The following is a 20,860-nucleotide window of genomic DNA, read 5'->3' as shown; positions in this document are numbered from 1 at the left end:
AGTTGAAATCCCTTCTGCCGTCTTCGGGTGTGTCCCTCTTCTGGGCATCTCTTCAGGATTTCATTCCTCCGTCCAACTGCCGTTCACAACTGCCCTTTCCAACTGCTCCAGAACTCTTGGCCCTGGCATTCCGTGATGTAAATTATTCCACGCATGGCCTGAAATGGGAGTGAAGCAGTGTTGCCAGGTGTCGGATCACTAGTGTAAGTTTACCGGATCTCGGGGGAGGGAGGAGAAAGGGGGAGAACTGCTCTTGGAATTTGTACAGTTGTTATTGTTTGAGCCAGAGCACAGTAATTGTGCTGGCTGAGCTTGATGTTGCCAATGGCTGAGGAGAAAGGGAACTTTGGGCCCGGAGCTCGGGTGAATTTTTGGTTGAGATTTTCTACTTTAAAGATTCTGGTGTTGGGATATAGATTGTTTGGAATTGAACAATTGGTAGTGTTGCTGCCAAGAGATAACGTAGGACCTTTGGGACAGAGCCTGTAGCAATACCGCCTGGGACTATGATGTTTCTTCTGCCTCAAAAAGTAGAGAGAACTGACTTTTCTGTTTTCCTAAAGATAGCTAAAATAAGGCAAGAAATTCAGATCACTCACGTGTTTGGAAACATCCAGTCACAAAATTCAAAGACCTCTGTATCTGCGAGATTTTTTCTAAAACAAAAATCTTATTTCTCTCCTAGTTCATGATACATTTTGAAGAAGTTAACTGTTCAGGGTTTACATTCCCTTTGGGGAATCTGCGAATGCGGGGTTGCAGCCAACTATCTTTGATTTGTCCAGATTCCTTTTGACTTGTAAGTTAAGGATTTGTGTTCAATAAAAACTATTTAAATTGAATACTTAATCTCTTGAATGACCACAAAAAATTTAGATCCTATTACTAATAAAGCAGTTAAAAGAAAAACTCACATGAAGTACATAGCTGTTTATCTAGGAACGTATATAATATATTTTTATGTTGCACAGATGCTACTGGCTTTAATATGCTTTGCTGAAACAGTTTTTTTATTCCTTATAGTTGTCATGGATGATGATGATGACTCGTGTCTCCTTGATCTTATTGGGTAAGATGCTTGTTCCAAAATCAGGGTAAATCAAGTGTATGAGGCTTGCTGTACTAAAACAACTAAATAAGCATATTAAAACCGATGGGTTTTTAAAATAAAAATTAATCTTCATAGATATAGTGTGGATTAACAAATAAAGAAACTTGGTTATGATAAGGGTCATAATTAGGTAATGCTTTATTTATCCTTTATTAAATTCATTTTCTAACAAATCCCAGAAGGCAGGAAATGAATGATAATAGGAAATAAAACAACATTAAATAAATAAATAAATAGATAAATAGATAAATAAATAAGTAAACAAACCAAAATACTACTAACAAAACTGCTTAAAAGAGGGAGAGAATTTTACTCAGGCTAATATGTTGTTTTATTTTTACCCTAGTAAAAATGAATCTTAAACATAGATGATGTATTTATTTGTTGTTTTCTCTTTTTTCGTTGTTTTCTAGAGACCCACAAGCATTGAACTATTTTCTACATGGACCTAGTAATAAATCTGTAAGTAATACTTAGAACATCACAGATATAAATTGTTTCTTCTTTACAGTTAAAGTAATCACTCTGTTGAATTTGTACCTTTGCAGAGCAATGATGACTTGACTAATGCAGGATATTCTGCAGCCAATTCAAATTCAATTTTCGCCAACTCTAGTGTGAGTATTTGAATACAATGACAAGTGTTTTTGTCTCATTGATGCCTTGTGAATTGAGCTTTACTTGCCTTTGTATCATGATGAAAATCATTACCTTGTTTTTTGTAATCGACACAGAAGGAAATCCACTGAATTATGTTGACACTTTCTACTTTTAGTCAATTAAGACAAGCTATATGAGATTTCCTTTGCCATTTTCCTAAGTTTTCAACTTTCTTCTTAAAATGTCTCAGAAATGTTATAACTTGAGAAAGTCATATTAGAGTGTTTTGAACCTTGTTGCAGAGCTTTAAAGAAATTATTAACTGTAGTCACTTGCTAAACATTTTTATCTTAAATGAGAAAAAAGATAATAATAACTGAAACATATTGAGGTTTAGTATGTTCGAGGTACTGATGGTTTAACATAATCAACCTCTTTAATTCTCACAATAACTCCACGAAGTAGATTCTATTATTATCTATATCTTATAGATAAGGAAACCAAAGCACAGAGACGTTAGTACTCCACAAAATTACACATCCAGGAGTTGCAGAGCTAGGATTCTAACCCAAGCCACCAGGTTCTGGAGCTCATAGTTTAAAGCTCCAGGAGCTTCTAGACAAATCTGACCCGGAAAATAGGCGATCCTGCCTGGAGACAGTGTCCAAATTACTATGTGTAAGCCTATGATACTTCAAGTCCTAAGATGGTATTTACCTAACTGAGACCACATTAGTCCCATTTCACTACTGATTGGTGAAAAAGGTGAGGGCATTAAGAAGTACAAATTGGCAGTTCCAAAATAGTCACAGGGATCTGAAGTACAGCATAGAGAATATAGTCAATAATATTATAATAACCGTGTACAGTGCAGGTGGGTACTAGTCAAATGAACTAGTCTTGACTTTTCTACCTAGTTCTTCCCATCATCAATCCCCCAACACCTTATTAGCCTAAGGCTGAAAATCTCTAGTTTTGCAAGTTGGACCAACCATTCCTTTTTTTTAAAGCAATACATACAAATATTTTTTATTGTGGGAAAACTTACATAGCATAAAATTTACCATGTTAACCATTATTAAGTGTACTGTTCAGTAGCACTAAGTACATTTACATTATTGTATAACCATCACCACTATCCATTTCCAAAACTTTCTTATCTTTTCATACTGAAACTTTGTCCCCATTAAACATTAACTCACTTCTCTCCCTTCACCCTAGACCTTGGTAACAAGCATTCTACTTTCTGTCTCTGTGAATCTGACTCTTCTAACTAAATACTTCATATAAATAGAATCATACAATATGTGTTCTTTTGTGTCTGGCTTTTGTCTTCAAGGTTCATTTATGTTGTAGCATGTGTCAGCATTTCCTTCCTTTTAAAGGCTGAATAATATTCCATTTAATGTATATACTACATTTTGTTTATCCATTCACCCATCAGTGTACATTTGTGTTCTTTATACCTTTTGGCTATTATAAATATGCACATATTTTTTAAACACAAGTACATATCCCACTCATCTTAGTTTCAGGTATATGGGATAGTGGTTAGACATTTATATAATTTACAAAATGATCCCCCCGATTAGTACCCACCTGGCACTGTGCATAGTTATTACAATATTATCGACTATATTCCCTATGCTGTACTTCACATCCCTATGACTATTTTGTAACTACTAATTTGTACTTCTTAATTCCTTCGCCTTTTTCGCCGAGACTCTCAAACCACCCCCCATCTGGTAATCAGTCACCAGTTTCTATAAGTCTATCCGTATCTATAAGTCTGTTTCTGTTTTGTTTAGCCACATATAAGTGAAATTATGGACCAAGATTGTTGATCTTTTTTTATTTTTTTCTTCACCTTTTTAAATTTTTAAATTGTGTTAAAATACATATAACATAAAATTTGCCATTTTAAATGTACCATTCACATTGTTAAGTACATTCACATTGTCTTCACCTTATTTTAAATAGTGGTTAATGCCATATCTTTTCTTTTAAAATTTTGACATGTCCCATGAAAAACCATTGGCCTAGTGGAGTGTATCTTACTCATGAGTGACCATGTTCAGTTCTCTTCATATGCCTGTGTTGTTTGCCTCTAGTTGGAATGCTTATTCCTTAAGGATGCCTGAAGGACAGAAACTAATACATAAGTGGGTACTTGATAAATAAATGTTGATGGACTTTTACTTTTGAATAGGACACTGGAGTAGTTTTTAAAACATCATAATAAGCTGAGTACTTCTAAGAAATCAAATGACCATTCACTCATTTTATGTGAGAAGCTTGTGTTGTCTGGACTGATCTTGCTGAGGTGGTGGGAGTTAGAAGTAGGGAAGTTCTGAGAAACCTTAACAAACAGGGCTGAATCTGGGATACCTCTGGACCTCTAATAGAACAACACCCTGAATTCCTAAAACTTGCTTACACTCTTGTGTTACAAAGTACTAGACATGACTCTCTCCTCAATACACATACCTCCTTAGCTGAGTCCCAATTAAGCCTTGGACCGAAAGCAATCCTGAAAATTAAAATCTGTGCCAGTATCTCGAAAAATGATGCTGAACTACAGGTAATCATTAGTATGTTCCTTTTGTTTATCTATTTTCTGTAAAATAATTTACCAGAGTAATGAAGGCATATACTTAAAAAAATAATGTTCAACATCATTACTAAGGAAATAAAGTATCAGAATAAAGTGAGCAGTTTGGAGAGATGTGCCTGAAAAGCAAACTGTCATGCTTTATTCATATGCAAAAGTGAGATTAATTTTTTTTTTTTTTGAGAATCTCTTTCAAAGGTTGGCTATGCCATGTAAGATACTCCTTATTTTTTTTTCTTAGAATGCTGATCCTAAGTCATCCCTCAAAGCTGTGAGCAACCAGCTTGGAGAAGGGCCCAGTGATGGACTGCCACTTTCAAGTAGCCTTCAGTTTCTTGAAGATGAACTTGAGTCTTCTCCTCTTCCTGATCTCAGTGAAGACCAACCTTTCGACATTCTTCAGAAATCCTTGCAGGAGGCCAATATCACTGAACAGACATTGGCGGAAGAGGCATATTTGGATGCCAGTATAGGTTCAAGCCAACAGTTTGCACAAGCTCAGCTTCATCCTTCTTCATCAGCATCCTTTACTCAGGCTTCTAATGTTTCTAATTACTCAGGTCAGACGCTGCAGCCTATAGGGGTGACTCACGTGCCTGTTGGAGCATCATTTGCAAGCAATACAGTGGGTGTGCAACATGGCTTTATGCAACACGTGGGGATCAGTGTTCCCAGCCAGCATTTGTCTAATAGCAGTCAGCTTAGTGGTTCTGGTCAAATACAATTAATTGGGTCATTTGGTAATCAACCTTCCATGATGACGATTAATAACCTAGATGGATCTCAAATCATATTAAAGGGCAGTGGGCAGCAAGCTCCATCAAATGTGAGTGGAGGGCTTCTGGTTCATAGACAGACTCCTAATGGCAACTCCTTGTTTGGCAACTCCAGTTCCAGTCCAGTAGCACAGCCTGTTACCGTTCCGTTTAACAGCACAAATTTTCAAACATCTTTACCTGTGCATAACATCATCATACAAAGAGGTCTTGCACCAAATTCAAATAAAGTTCCGATTAATATCCAGCCAAAACCTATTCAGATGGGTCAGCAAAATACATACAATGTGAACAATTTGGGAATACAACAGCACCATGTGCAACAAGGGATCTCTTTTGCCTCTGCAAGCTCACCCCAGGGCTCAGTAGTTGGTCCGCACATGTCTGTGAACATTGTAAACCAACAGAACACAAGAAAACCAGTCACCTCACAGGCAGTGAGCAGTGCTGCAGGTAGTATTGTCATTCATTCCCCCATGGGCCAGCCTCACGCACCCCAGAGTCAGTTCCTCATACCTACAAGCCTTCCCGTCAGTTCCAACTCGGTACACCACGTCCAAACTATAAATGGGCAACTTCTTCAGACCCAGTCTTCTCAGCTCATTTCTGGCCAAGTGGCCTCAGAGCATGTCATGTTGAACAGAAGCTCCTCCAACATGCTCAGGACCAACCAATCGTATTCCGGACAGATGCTAAACAACCAGAATCCCGCCGTCCAGTTAGTGTCTGGGCAGACATTTTCCGCCTCTGGAAGTCCAGTGATAGTCAATCATGCCTCTCCTCAGATTGTTGGTGGACAGATGCCCTTGCAGCAGGCATCACCAACTGTATTACACCTGTCACCTGGGCAGAGTAACGTCTCCCAAGGAAGACCGGGCTTCACCACTGTGCCCTCGGTGACAAGCATGTCAGGACCTAGTCGGTTCCCTGTTGTCAGTTCATCCAGCACTGCCCATCCTAGTCTTGGGTCTGCAGTTCAGTCGGGTGCATCAGGATCAAACTTTGCGGGAGATCCACTGACCCAGCCAAACAGGACTCCAGTACCTGTCAGTGTGTCTCATCGTCTTCCAATTTCTTCTTCCAAATCTACCAGCACCTTCAGTAACACCCCTGGAGCAGGAACCCAGCAACAGTTCTTCTGTCAGGTAAGTTACTTTATCAGATGAATGCTTGGATGATGACAGAATGGAAAATGGAATGTGTATTTAATAGAATATAATGTTCATCCTAGGCTTTTTACTTATTTGTTATTAATATATTTATCTGACATATAAAATTTTCAACTTATGATTGATTGCCTTTATTCTTCTTAATTAAAATTTTTTATCCAGCATAGCATTATGGTTTAGAGTGAAGACTCTAAAGTCAGACTCATAGATTTGAATCTAAGCTTTCTGACAAGTCTTAACTCTCTAGACTTGATTTGCCTCACCAGTCAAATGGACATAGTAATGCTACCACCCCTCCAAATGGAGTTATTTGGAGGATTAAGTGAAGTAATCCACATAAAGCACTTAGAGTAGTCCCTGGCATGATAAATAGTAAATACTCATTAAGAGCCAATATTAATACATAGCAGGTCCTTGAATAAAATCCTTTCATTCAGCATTGTTTTGTTATAACATTAATAGATGCCATAGGAACTTAACTCTTGTTTATATCAACTAGCTTGTAGTAAAATTGGTTTCATTACATATCATTTTGCTTAAAGTCACAGAACCTATTGACAACTTTAAGTGAGAGGTTACTGTATATACTTGATGGAATGTTATGAGTATTTAAAATGAAAGCTTATTTTAAATTATTTACTTTCATCATATAGCAAGCCATTAGGTCATATAACTATAGACTGAGTGGAGAAGATGCGGCTGCTCTTTCAGTGCCAATCAGAAAGGCTCAGGGACTCAGTGTGACTCAACAGTGGGTAACTGGCTTTCACCAAGAGGATGCATATAGAGGGAGGGATCCAGGACATTGTCATTTGACCAAGTACTTGAGCCTGCTCTTACCATGCCATTGTGCAAGCAAATTACTATGCGCAATTAGTAAAACCACATAAGGGTTATGCTTCCAAAAAGTCTCAAATGTCATCAGCTTTGGGCCCTCACCCCCACCTGCCCATCCTTGAACTCATCTAGCTTTTGGTTCCCACTCATTCTGAGCACTTTCCTTCGTTCCGGCTCCACACTCTACTTTTACCCCGTGGTCTACCCTTCTCAGTCCTCCATTTATACTGCCTTGCTTCTCCACACTTAGAGGTACTAAGAAACTTCTCTGTACCATGTACATCAGTATTTCAAAAATTGTATAGCTTTGACTTAGTAATTTCACTCAGAATCCTAAGGGAGCAAAGATTATTTATGATCAAGGATATTCAGTGTATTACTTTTGGTACCAAAGGGGTGTGTGCGTGCATGCATGTGTGCACACATGTGTGCATTTTGAAATGTCAGACTTATAGAAAAGTTAAACTTGCAAGAATAGTATAGAATTTTCATATACCCTTTACCAAGATTCCTCATATGTTAACTTTTTACCACATTTGTTTTATCCTTTTCTCTCTCTCTCACTCATACACACATACCTTTTTTATACTCTTGACTCCTAAATACTTTGGACTTCAGTGTTTATTTTCTAAAAACAGGGATATTTCCTATATAACTTTAGTACAGTTATCAAAATCAAGAAATTACCTTTATTACAATATTATTGTTTAATCTAAAGACCTTATTCAGATTTAGTCAGTTTTTCCAGTAATGTCTCTTATAGCAAAAAAGAAAAAAAATCATTTCATGTTGTTTTTATTGTCCAGGATCCATACCGGGGTCACTGTCTAATTTTGTTGTCACATCTTTAAATCTAGAACAGTTTCTCTTTCTTTGACTTTTTAAAAAAAATTTTAATTTTTGCGTTCACATAAAATATTATATTAGTTTCAGGTGTACAACATAGTGATTAGACATTTATATAACTTATGAAGCGATCGCTCTGATAAATTGAGCACCTGACAATATACATAGTTACTACAGTATTATTGACTATGTTCCTTATGCTGTACTTTACATCCCCACAACTATTTTGTAACTACTAGTTTGTACTTCTTAATCTCTTCCCCTTTTTCACCCACGCCCCAACTGCTCTCTCATCTGGCAACCATCAAAATGTTCTCTGCATCCATGATTTTGTTTCTGTTTTGTTAGTTTCTTTATTTTGTTCTTTAGATTCCCCATATAAGTGAAACCATATGGCATTTGTCCTTCTCTGTCTGACGTACTCCACTCAGTACAGTACCCTCTAGGTCCACCCATGTTGTTGTAGATGACAACATTTCATTCTATTTTATGGCTAAGTAATATTCCACTGTATATATGTGCCACCTCTTCTTTATCTGTTCATCCATTGATGGATGCTCAGGTTGCTTCCACATCTCAGCCATTGTAAATAATGCTGCAGTCAACACACATGACCCTTCAAAGTAGTGTTTTGGGTTTCTTTGAATAAATACTCAGAAGTGCGATTACTGGGTCCTGCTTCGTCTCTTGTTATAGCCTTTGTTTTTAAAGTCTGTTTTGTCTGATAAAAGTATTGCTACCCCAACTTTTTTTTCTTCATTTCCATATTTATGAAATATCTTTTTCTACCCCTTTCAGTCTGTGTGGGTCTTTCGATTTAGAGTCTCTTGTAGGCAGCATTTGTAAGGTTCTTATTTTCTTATCTATTCAGCCACCCTGTGTCTTTTGGTTAGAGCATTTAATCCACTTACATTTAATTACTCATAGATATGTAGTTGTTGTTTTATTCACATTATTAATCTTTTTCTTCTTAAAGAAGTCCCTTTAACATTTCTTGTAATACAGGTTTGGTGGTGATGAACTCCTTTAGCTTTTTCTTGTTTGGAAAGTTCTTTATCTGTCTTTCAATTCTAAATGATAGCTTTGCTGGGTAGATTACTCTTGGTTCACTGAATATCCATCACTGAATATTTATTGCCAATCCCTTCTGGCCTGCAAAGTTGCTGTTGAGAAATCAGCCAACAGTCTTATGGGTACTCCCTTATAGGTAATTGCCTTTCTCTTGCTGCTTTTAAGATTCTCTCTTTCTCTTTACCCTTTGGCATTTTAATGATTAGTCTTGGTGTGGGCCTCATTGGATTCATTTTTTTAGGACTCTGTGCTTCCTGGGCTTGTATGTCTATTTCCTTCACCAGGTTAGGGAAGTCTTCTGTTATTATTTCTTCAAATAGGTTTTCAAATCCTTGCTCTCTCTCTCTTACTCTTCTGGTATGCCTATGATGCAAATGTTGGTACACTTGATGTTGTCCCAGAAGCCCCTTTAACTATCCTTATTTTTTGGATTCTTTTTTCTTGTTGCTGTTCTGCTTGAGTGTTTTCTGCTACCTTATCTTCTAAATCACTGATTCGATTCTCTGCTTCATCTAATTAATCTACTATTGATTTCTTCTAATGCATTCTTTATTCCAGTTATTGTATTCTTCATTTCTGACTGGTTTCTTTTTATGTTTTCTATCTCCGCTTTTATATTTCCTATCTCTTTGTTAAAGTTCTCACTGAGATCATTGAGCATCCTTATAACTGGAGTTTTGAATTTTGCATCTAGTAGATTGTCTCTATTTTGTTTAGTTCCTTTTCTGGAGCTTTGTTCTATTCTTTCATTTGGGACATGTTTCTTTGTCTCCCAATTTTGGCTGCCTTTCTGTTTTTTTCTATGCATTATGTAGGGCTCCTATGTTTCCCAGTGTTAGTTGAGTGGCCTTATGTACTAGGTGTCCTGTGGGGCCCAGTGGTGCAGTCTCTTTAGTCACCTGAGCTAGGTGGTCCAGGTGCATCCCTTGTATAGGTTGTGTGTGCCCTCTTGTTGTAGTTGAGCCTTGGTTGCTGTTTACTCAACATTGGGAGAGATTGACCCTCGGGCAGATTGGTTGTGAGGACCGGCCATGACTGCAGTGGAGGAGCTCTTGTACAGGGGCTGATCCTACTGAGCAGGATTCACTTGAGCAGTGCACTGGTGCCTGCCCAATCTGCCCTTTGGCTGTGTCGTCCTTGGATGCAGCCCTGAGTGTGCTCTGGCTCAGTCTGAAACCAGCCACCAGGTGTGCCAGCCCTGGAACTTCCTGGGAGGGTCCCTGCAGTAGGCCAAGTTCAGCCTCAGCCCAGGGCCACCTTGCATAAGCCACCAAGCAATCTGCAGATGGCTATCACATGCGCTAGGCTTGGAGGTGCCTTGAGAGGCCAAGCCACAAACCGAGGCCAACTGCCACTAGTGCCAGGCGTGGGGCTGTTCAGCAAGATGTATGGACATGCTGAGGCCACATGCTACTTTTTTGGATTTAGTAAACCTTTGAGAGATTTTAGGAAAGTCTATAATATGAGCCAAGACAGGCCATTTGTATGGAAGAGACACTGGAAGAGGCTTGGGTAGGCCCGCAACTTGGCTGGAGCAGAGTCTCGGAATCACCATGGTGGGGCGACCAGAGTTAGCCAGATTGATGGAGACTCAGATATAGTGGCCACCTTTGTCTGCACACCGGGAAGAGGGAGGGCTCAACAAAGAAACAATGGATTCTGTTAGCACTTCTATCTGGGAGAAAGCTGCCCTTCCAGTCCTCCCCCTGAAGCAAGATAATTCATTTCCTCCTGTATGTACCAAGTGCCTTTTGCACCGCTGGCCCAGCGCTGGAGCTCAGAGTAAGTTGGTGCGTGGCCCCTTAAAAAAGAAAACCTGGGACTTCAGCAGTCCTCTGTCTCACTCAGCCACAATCTCTGCTGGTTTTCATAGCCAGAAGTTGTGGGAACTTCTCTTCCCGGCACTGGAACCCTGGGCTGGGGAGCCCGGTGTGGGGCTAGCACTCCCTCACTCCGCTGGGAGCATCTCTACAGCCAAGATAACCCACCCAATTTTTATCTGCTACTTGCAGGTTTAAGATCAGCCCATTCCACATCTCCACCCCTCCTACCAGTCTTTATATGTCTTCTATATGTCCTTAGTTGTAGGATTTCTGTTCAGCTAGACTTCAGGTGATTCTCAAGGATGGTTGTTCTGTAGTTGTAATTTTGGTGTGGTCATGAGAGGAGGAGAGCACAGGGTTTATCTACTTCATTATCTTGACCTGAAATGACCTTGATATTTTTTGAAGCGTACAAATCAGTTTTATAGAATGTCCTTAAATTTGGGTTTCTCTCATATTCCTCATGATTAGTTTTAGGTCACATGTTTTTGGTAGGATTGCTGCAGAAATGATGTGCCCTCACAATGTGGACTTGTCCCATTACTGTTGATGTTAACTTTGAACACTTGTTTAAGATATTGTTTGATGCATCTTAATAAGTTTTTTGTGGAAGATACTTTGAAACTGTAGATAGCCAGTTGCTCATCAAACTTGCACACACTAGTTTACGCTTCCATTGATAATTCCTGATTGAATCAGTTTTACCGAATTAGCTGTTATTGTGATGGTCACAAAATAGAGATTTTCTAATTCCTTCATTTGTTCTATATTAATTGTTGGCATTCTAATCTAAGAAAAAGCTTTTCCTTCTCCTTGTTTACTTATATGTTTGTTTATATCAGTATGGACTTACAGATTCTTATTTTATTTGATGGGTTAAAGATGGTTACAATCATTTATATTGATGCTCAAATTAATTTGATGGACAGTGGGCACCCCTCCAATTTGGCTGCTCATCCTTTTGATATGTTTCCATCATGCTTTGAGCATGTTCTTTAATTTCTGGCAGAACAAGACGTTCCATGTTCATCTTTTACTTTCCCTGCCCCTGTCCTGGAATCGACCATTTCTTAAAGGCGCCTATTTCTTCTAATGGAGAACAGTATTTAGAAACCAAGATCTCAGTACTACATATTTGTTGCTACTGAGGTTGCAGCTAGGACTTACATAAACCCAACATCAATAGCTATTTATATATCTATCAATCTGTTTTGTATAGTTCATACTGATACAATTCCAATCCAGGACCACAGGGTTCTTTATTCAAGTCTCCCTTGTTTCCATATTTGTAACTCCTTTTCTAACAGTGAGAAAACCAGCTCCACAATATATTTACTCATTTCCTCAATCCTAGAGTATAGAGAAAATAACTTCAGAATTACTAATCCATCCCACTGTGAAAAACAAGCCTACTAATTAGATTTCAGTTTTGGTTTACAATTCTGTCTTTTTTAGTCTAAAGATATATAGTTAAAATTCTATGTTCAAAAATTACTTGAGTTACTTCATTTTATTTTTCATCCTTGGTATACTATTCATTTAAAAAATATTTTTGTTTATATTTTATTTTGGATTCTTTCCCCACTATTCTTGTTGATTTTATCTATTTAATTTCTTTTTAACACATGAACCATAAACATGGTCCCAGAACTCAGGACTATGCAGAAAGTGTACCTGAAGCCATCTCACTCTTCCCTAACCCTGCTCTCTACCTCAACCCTCCATCCTTTTCTGCCAGTTCTCACCCACCCCCTCTATTCACCAATCTCTTTAGTTTCTAGTTTATTTATCCTATGTTATTTTCGCACAGCTAATCAGATACATGTATTTTTTTCTTATTTTCCCTATACTTACTCAAAAAATATAATACTATAGATAATCTTTGCAACCAAAGTGTTGCAAAATTTTTTCTGAAACTCAAATATCCAATAATAAGAGAAAGATTGGATATGATGAAGTACTATGAAGTAGCCATTTTAAATGTTTCAAAAAATGATTAAAGATCTGAGGAAAGGCTTACAGAATAAAGTGTACATTTAAATGTAAAATATTTAATAAGCAATTTGTTTTCACTTTCAGAAAAATGTTGGGGAGAAACAATATGGCGAATTAGAAAACCCTCTTGCTTATAAAACACCCAGAAACTTGATTAGAAGGAAATGCACTAAAACGTTAACAGCAATTCTCCAGGTGGTAGGATTACAGGTTATTCTAATTTTCTTCTAGTTTTAAAAACTTAATCCTCATAGAGAAGGTGATACCAAAACAGCATTTATCAAACTACATTTGTTCATGTTTAAACAAATAAGTAAAACATGCAATTGGTAAAAATTAAAGACAGTTCCAAAATAGTTTAGAGTGAAAAGTCAGGTCTCCTTCCTCAAGTTTCCCTCCCAGAGGCCACCACTGTTTCTAGATTCTTTATTCTTTCAGAGATATCTGCAATATGACATATATTTACCTATCTCTGCAACACACCACAGATTTGTTTTGCTTAATTATATTACTTGAGGATCATTTTATATCAGTATGTATTGATTTGCTTTATGTTTGTTATTATAATTGATTATAATCAGCATGATCATTTCTTTTTATTTCTTTTTTTAAAATAATGCTTCAATGGGGGGAAAAATCTCTCTGACTCCCAAAAGTTTCAGTTATCCAAAGGTAACAAGAAGCCAACTTTGGCAGCTCCAGGGTAATTTTATTGTGCCTTTTACTGCCAAAAAGTATTGGGGACTAGGTCAGTTGCATTTTGTCAAGTGTGTTCCTGCTGTAGATTTTCCAGAACAATTAAAGCATCAGGTATATTGGATTAAGGAGGACATAACCTTAGATGCGGCATGAATTGGAAAAGTAGTGTTGAGGTGTTGTCTAACGTTTAAACCCTAGGACATCCAGAAACACTTATAGCAACTCTTTTACTTGATAATTCCTGTGTAAAAGTTCTGTATAAATTACTTCATATGACAGTGTAATGAACATAAATAGCATGACCAGTGTTTGTCTATTTGGAGAAGTTTAATTCAGCAAGCTTTGATATTGTACAGGGTTAATATTAGAGGATTAGGTTTTTAAGCATACACTTTATTTTGGTATAGATAATTTTTTTGGTTCAAAAATCAAAAGGCACAGAAAGATGTATACTACAGTGAAAAATTGCCCTCCTTCTGTCCTCCAGCCTCCCAGTTGCCTGCAGACAACCAATGTAACCAGCTTCTTGTAGAGTGAATTTAAGTCCTCACCCACCTTTTGCATTAGGAAAACTTTCAAACCCACAGAAAAGCTGAAAGAGTACAGTGAACCCATTCACCTAGATTTACCAGGTGTTTATGTTTTGCAGCATTGGCTTTGTCTGTCTGTCTCTACACACACACACACACACACACACACACACACACACACACACAACTTTTTTCTCTGAACCACTTGAAATTAAATTACAAACGTCATGCCCCCTTACCTCTAAATACTTCAGCAGGTATCTCCTAAGAACAAGGACCTTCTTCAGCACAACCACAATATCATTGTCACTCCCAAGAAATTTAACATTAATATAATAAAATTAGATCACATTTCTTCCAGTTAACCCAATAATGTTCTTTATGACAATGCTTCACTCTAGAAACTTGGCATAGAGCACTGATTTCATTCATTGTCGTATCTCTTTAGTCTGCTGCCACCCAGATCAATTATCTTGTAGAGTGGCCCTCAGTGTGGAGTTATCTGATTGTTTTCCTTATGATTAGATTCAGTCTAAATTTTGGCAAGACACATAATGTCGTTTCGTTCCATTATTGGTGATTTTGAGTACGATCGCTCAGTCATGGTGGCCTCCTCCAGATTTCTCCTCAAGGGACTCACAGGTACCTTGTTCCCTTTGTAAAGAAGAAATGATCTCTAGGATGGTGCTTTGAGACCACTAGACTATCTTGTTCCCCAGCCTTTCATTCAGTGATTTGAGACTCCATTGATAATTCTCCCCTGAATATTACCCTTATGGTTGCAAAATGATTTTCTGATTGTGTTATCCTATCTATAGTTATTAGCTGGGATTTTTCCATATAGCAGAACTTTTCTTCTGCCTCTCACTTTTTTTTTTTTAATTAAAATTATTGGGGTGACATTGGTTAATAAAATCAAATAGGCTTCAAGTGTACAATTCAGTAATACATCGTATGTATATTGCATTGTGTGTTTACCACCCAAAGTTAAATTTCCTTCTGCCACCAAATATTTGACACCCGCCTTACTGCTATCTACCTCCCCACTCCCACCTCCCCTCCGGTAACCACAAATCCACTGTTCTTATCCATGAGTCTCTGATTGTTTATCAAGTTTGTTTGTTACTTTTAGTTTTATATCCTACATATGAGTAAAATCATATGGTTCTCAACTTTTTCTGTCTGACTTATTTCACTTAGCATGATATCCTCAAGATCTATCCCTGTTGTTGCAAATGGCAGTATTTCATCTTTTCTTATGGCTGAGTAATTTAAGTAACACTATAAACTTATAAGGTTTTTTTGGGGGGGTTGCATTCATTTTTAAACTTTCTATTATGGAGAATTTTACTCATGAGCAAAAGTAGACAAGAGAGTGTAATGAGCCCCTATACTCAATCAGCTTCAGTGCTTACCAACTCATGGCTATTCTTGTTTCATCCATACCCCACTCACTTTCTCCCTGCCCCATATTATTTTGAAACTAATCCAGACATATGTTTATCTGTAATATTTTAGTGTATATCTCTAAAAGATCGTGTGTTTCCTTTGTAGTTAATGTGTTACAATCTGTTGCTGCTTGCTTGCTTTATTTATTTATTCATTCATTCATTCATTCATTTATTTTTGATGTTTGAATTGTCCCCAATTTGATCAGTGGAGGCTTCTATGCTTTTGACATGTTCCCATCTCCTTTGAGCACCTTATAGCACAAGATATTATAGGCTTGTCTTATGATTACCTCGCCTCAGACCTAGAATAAGCCATTTCTCCAGGGAGCCCTGTGAATTTAAGTCTCTTAATGCGGAGTATCATTTACAGGGTTTAAACTTTCTTGTAAATGGATTAATACTCAAAAGTCAATGATTAAAGAAGGAGATTTATAAGAGTTTAACCTATCAAACAAAGTAAATAATTTATTTGAAGTCTAAATCTCCTTAGATCACAAAAAGATTTAGTAGATTTTAAATTCCTTAAGAGCAGCACCTACCATATGCTTTGGTTACAGTGATCAAAACTGAAGTCTTCAGTACTGCCTATTCCTCCCTAATTCTCTGTCCCCTCTAGCTCAGCCTGCCTACCTTACTGTGGAACCAGTGCATCTTCAGACACCTAGACTTCAAAATCTAGATGTTCTTGTTTTTCCCTCTCTTCTAAACCTTTAATAAGTTATCAGATCCTTCAAGTTCTTTGAATGTCTCATATCCATTCTTTGTAATAATAATGAAAATCATGATCATATTATTAACAACAGATATAGTGCCAGGGACAATATATGGTATTTCTAATCCTTATCTTGGGGCTACAACTAGCATTATTCCTATTTCAAGGAGATAGAGGTTCAGAGCATGGGCAAATTTGCTCATAAAGGCAGACTTTATCTGCTAGCTATCTACACCATACTACTTTCCATTTCTCTCTTTTTCTATATCCATAACCTGAGCTAGACTTTAAGAGGGACTGCAGTATACTGGGAAAAATAAAAGTTAGATTAGGAGTCAGAGCTCACTTATAGGTCCTGCCTTGATACTTACTAGTGTTTTGTGATCTGAGTTCGTATCTTAATTCTCTGAGCCCTAGTTTTCTCTTCTTAAAAATGAGGGATCCTAGCTATGCAATAGAATCACTCACTTGAGGAGATTTTAAAAATTATGAATACCTGGGCCTCACCTCCGTATGTTCTGATTTAAATGGTCTGGAGAAAGGGCTCTAGGCGTCTGCATTGTTCAGAAGCTCCCCCAAGTGATTCTAAAGAACAACCAGAATAGAGAATCACTGGGCTAGATGATTTCCAAGGCCCATTCATATCACAATTAGACAACTGTAACAATTGTCTAGGTGATTAATCTGCCTTTGGCCTCTTCCAAAAGCTTGATTTCCACCACTTTAATCTCTCTAAAACATTTGCTTGGTGACCTGAACCAAATCATCTGGGAGCTTGCTTTTGTCACAGGAGAAAGCACAAACTTCTTTGACTGGTGAGTAAGGTTATCCAAGTCAGAAACTGTCCAGGTTAGCCAGGCTGTCTCCCATTGTTCCCAGACTCATCATGAGCCTCCAGCCTTTGCTGATGGGTATTCATTGAAGGTCCTTTGCTATCAGGTCTAAATTCTTCCCCTGCTTCGGACTCCACCCAAAGCCCCTCCACGAATAAAGCCTTTCAGTCCCTCCCTTGATTTTTTTTCTCTGCCTTTTTTGTTTGTACTGCCCACTTAGGTATATAATCTCTTATTGTGCTAATGTTTCCTTCATTGATTTAGTCAGTCATTCAATAGTATTTCAGTACTTACCAGGGCCAGCTCTCTGCCAGGTCCCAGGGACACAATAATCTATTGCATGGCAGGAAGCAGATAGATAAGCTGACAGCCACATGCAGTAATTAAGTGCTCTAGTAGAGGTAGTCCAGAGTGCCAGGCTCTGCAAAGAAACCTTTAACCACATGGGATGGTTGGGGAAGATGGTTTTTGTCCGAGACCTTCTAAGGGAGAAGGAAGAATTCTCCAGCAAGAGAGGGTCTGAGTGAAGAATGTTTAGGGGTAGAAACAGCAAGTGCAGAGCCTGGAGAGAGAAAAGGCCGTGGTACTGTGGGGGAAGGAAAACATGTACAGGTGAGGGGTGCAAAGGTTTAGGCGGGAAGGATGAGCCAGGACCAAATCATCCAGGACCTTATGTGTCACGTTAAGGAGCCAGTGTCGTAGTCTAAGCATGAAATAGTGAAGACCTAGACTAGCCAAGTGGCAATAGAGATGGTGAGCAGTGAATGGATTTGAGATAATTAGGTTAGATAGAACTTTTAATTGATTGGCTATAGTAGAGAAATAAGGATGACACATAGGTTCCTGACAGTGACACCTAGGTCCACTGAGATAGAGCACATGGAAAGAAATTGTGATTTGAAGGGAAGTTATGAGTTTATTTTAGGATATATTTGCCAAGTCTGAGGTTTCTGTAGGACAACTAAGTTGTATGATAAACTGCTATATATACTAAAGCATAGGACTAAAATATGTGCTGAAGTAAGGTTGATCAGCATATAAATTATAATCAAAGTGGTGGAAGTGAATGAAATGGATCAGGGAGAGTGTGTAAATAGAGAAGAAAAAACGGCCAGAAAAGAACCTCAAAGCACCTCAACATTTAGGAAATGGACACAGAAAGGGGAATCCACAAGTGAGACTCAGAAGGTTCCAGAGAGGAGGAATAAAACCAATGGGGTGTAGAATTTTGGAATCTAAGAGAATGTTGCAGGCAGGAAGGACGAGGCCCACAGAGTGAAGTGTCACTGAGGAGTAAGGGGAGGTAAGGATCAGAATGTTGCTGACAGATTTAGCAACAAGAAGGCAGTAGTTGGCCGTGGTAAGATGTGTTTCTATGGAATGATAGGTGCAGAGGCCAACTGCAAGACTAAAGAGAGTGAGATGTGGTAATGAGTACAGACAATTTTTAGAAAAATGAAAGCAACTGAGACAGCAGTAGCTACAATGATGTGTGGGGTCAAGAGAATTGGGGTTTTTTTTGGTTTGTTTTGTTTTTAAGTATGGGAAAGGCTTGAGCTTTTTTCAAAGCTGACAAGAAGGAGAAGGACAATGAATTCTAAAGCACTGATGGGTTTCTTTGCAGAAAAGAAGGAGGATGGCTCTTCCATTATAACAAAAGAAGGGGGAAAGATGAAAAGGGGTGCTGCAGATAAGATTGTAGCTTTGAAAGTTGAACAAGTTCTCACCTGGCTTACAGGTTTGAAAATAATGAAATAGTGTTCTGTGGGAAAGAACAAAGGAGCTGGCTAGGGGAAAGAAAGGATTCCTGGACAGGCATGAGAGCCCAGTTGAGACTGGATACCATAATTGTAGTTCACTGATCAAATGGTGGGCCTGGATGTTTTCTGGATGGTAAACTTTCAGGGGGCAAAGATCGTGTATGGTATCCTTCAGATTCCTTCTCTGTGATTATTATAGTGCTGGGTATACAGTTGACACCCAAACATCTTAGTCAAGGTACTTTGGGTTGCAACTATAAGAAACTCACCCTAACACTTTTACACAAAAAAAGGTGGGGAGAGGGGGCGGGAATATCTAGGAAATATAGTGCAGCTCCTTATGAGAGTCAGAAATCAGGCTCTCCGCTGTTCTCTCAACCTCCTGAAGATAGCATGGCCTCTTATCTCGCCTTCATTGTTCCCCTTACTCTTCTCCTGGACCAAAATGGCCACCAGGCCACCTTTACATTATGATCCAAGGATTTAACAGAGACTGCAAATGCAGTGGTTTCCAAAACTTAGTAATGCATCAGAATCACCTGGAGACCTTTTTAAAATTATAAATTCCTAAGCCCACATTGGATTTCTGAATGGATTTTTGTGGATGGAACCCAGAAACTTTGCCTTGTAGAAGCTCCCCAGGTGCTCTTCATATAACCAGTCTATAAACCAGCATTTGAGAACCACAGCCCTTAGGTATCCACCGCCCCTTCCCACCCCTACTCTAAATTCCCGGGAGAGAGTCTGATTGGCCTGCTGTGGTTCAGTAAGCCACGGGCAGAGGAGCAAGGTTGTGGGAAACATGAGGACCCAAGCAGGGCCTCTGCTGCTCTATACCAGGCTTTCATTCAAATTGGGGAAAAGTGCCCCTCTGGGCCCAAACAGAAAAAGGCACCCTTCTGGGGAGGTAAACTGCCCCCTCTGGTGGATGTGGCACTTTTGGGTGGGGGGAGGGGAGGAAAGGTGCTCTTTCCCTGGGTTTTAGCTCTTAACACCCTCTGGCAGGTAACACACCTTTGCGTGTGCTCTAACCTTGCTGGCTCTGACCCATTTCTGTGACAATTCCCAGAGGAGGGTGTGGTTAGGCAGATCCAAGTGGTCTCCCTCATTCAGCAAATGGCTGTTGTTGGATAAATATCATCTTGCTAATTTTGTAATTGGCTTCTTTCAAAATGTGCCAGGAGGGCAAAATTAACATGTTAAGTATTCTGATTCACTGGGGTTTTACTATGCGTTCACTTAGTATCAAGATAATTTGTGGGGTCTAAATAGTTAAAATTGTACATTGATATTAGTAGAGTTCTTTGAGCCAAGTGCTCAACAAAATATCCTGAAATAGCTTCTCTATTTGTGAAGAAAATACATTTCAAGGACAAGCTTTCTCTAAGAGTTTAGTAAAAACAACAGAATGATAAATGTTATTTCTGGAAAAGATTGTCAACTGTGGGCAGCCTAAATTTAGGGAATAGGAGAAAGTCGATGGCTCCTGGCGAGTGAGGGAAAGGAGGGGCGGCTGGACTGGGAGAAGGGACAGGCCCTTATGACTTATGCTGCAGTGGAATTCATTCACTCATTTTTATTTAAAAAGTGTTTGCTGTGTGCTTACTATGGTGCCAGGCTTTGTTCTGGTGCTGGGGTTGCAGTGAACCAGACAGAGAAAAAAAGTCCTGCCTTGAAAATAAGTGGACTGGGAGGGACCAGTGCCTTCTGGAAACAGCAGAACTTTCCAAACTTGCAGACCTGGTAAATCCAGGCGATTCCAATGTAGGGGCCAGACCAAGTTCCCCAAGATTTCGATTCTGTCACCACCATGGCCCTAGCCACCCTACCCCAAACCTCTGTTACCCCCACAAGGAAACAACTGGATTGATTGTTCTAGTCCCGAGGGATGGGATGCAATGAGGAACCAAGGCAGTAGTTAGAGGATGAGAACACACAGATGCCAATGCTCGACACCCACACAGGCCAACAAGGGACTGTGAAACACCTAGAACGTGCTGAAAGGAGACGTGCCCTCTGCGGATAATAACTTTGCT

The 20,860-nt window shown here is 38.8% G+C and overlaps 1 protein-coding gene across 4 annotated transcripts in view; it reads left to right on the top strand.

Annotated features, from left to right (window-relative positions):
- Positions 1-20,860, top strand: part of BICRAL (BICRA like chromatin remodeling complex associated protein) — a 93,774-nt gene that overhangs the window by 58,495 nt on the left and 14,419 nt on the right. For 2 of the 4 annotated variants that reach the window (XM_039854656.1, XM_039854655.1), the window contains exons 3-6: positions 1,024-1,069; positions 1,525-1,573; positions 1,660-1,728; positions 4,564-6,243. In XM_039854656.1, coding sequence (XP_039710590.1) covers positions 1,029-1,069; positions 1,525-1,573; positions 1,660-1,728; positions 4,564-6,243 — 1,839 coding nt within the window. In that variant the 5' untranslated portion in view covers positions 1,024-1,028. Of the gene's footprint in view, positions 1-43; positions 204-685; positions 800-1,023; positions 1,070-1,524; positions 1,574-1,659; positions 1,729-4,563; positions 6,244-20,860 lie in introns of those variants that run through there. The other 2 variants (XM_039854657.1, XM_039854658.1) reach the window with 2 other exon arrangements.

The sequence above is a fragment of the Pteropus medius genome, unplaced genomic scaffold (genome assembly GCF_902729225.1).
Source record: "Pteropus medius unplaced genomic scaffold, Ma_sr-lr_union100, whole genome shotgun sequence".
Lineage (NCBI taxonomy): Eukaryota > Metazoa > Chordata > Mammalia > Chiroptera > Pteropodidae > Pteropus > Pteropus medius.
This window is presented reverse-complemented; position numbering and strand designations above follow the sequence as displayed.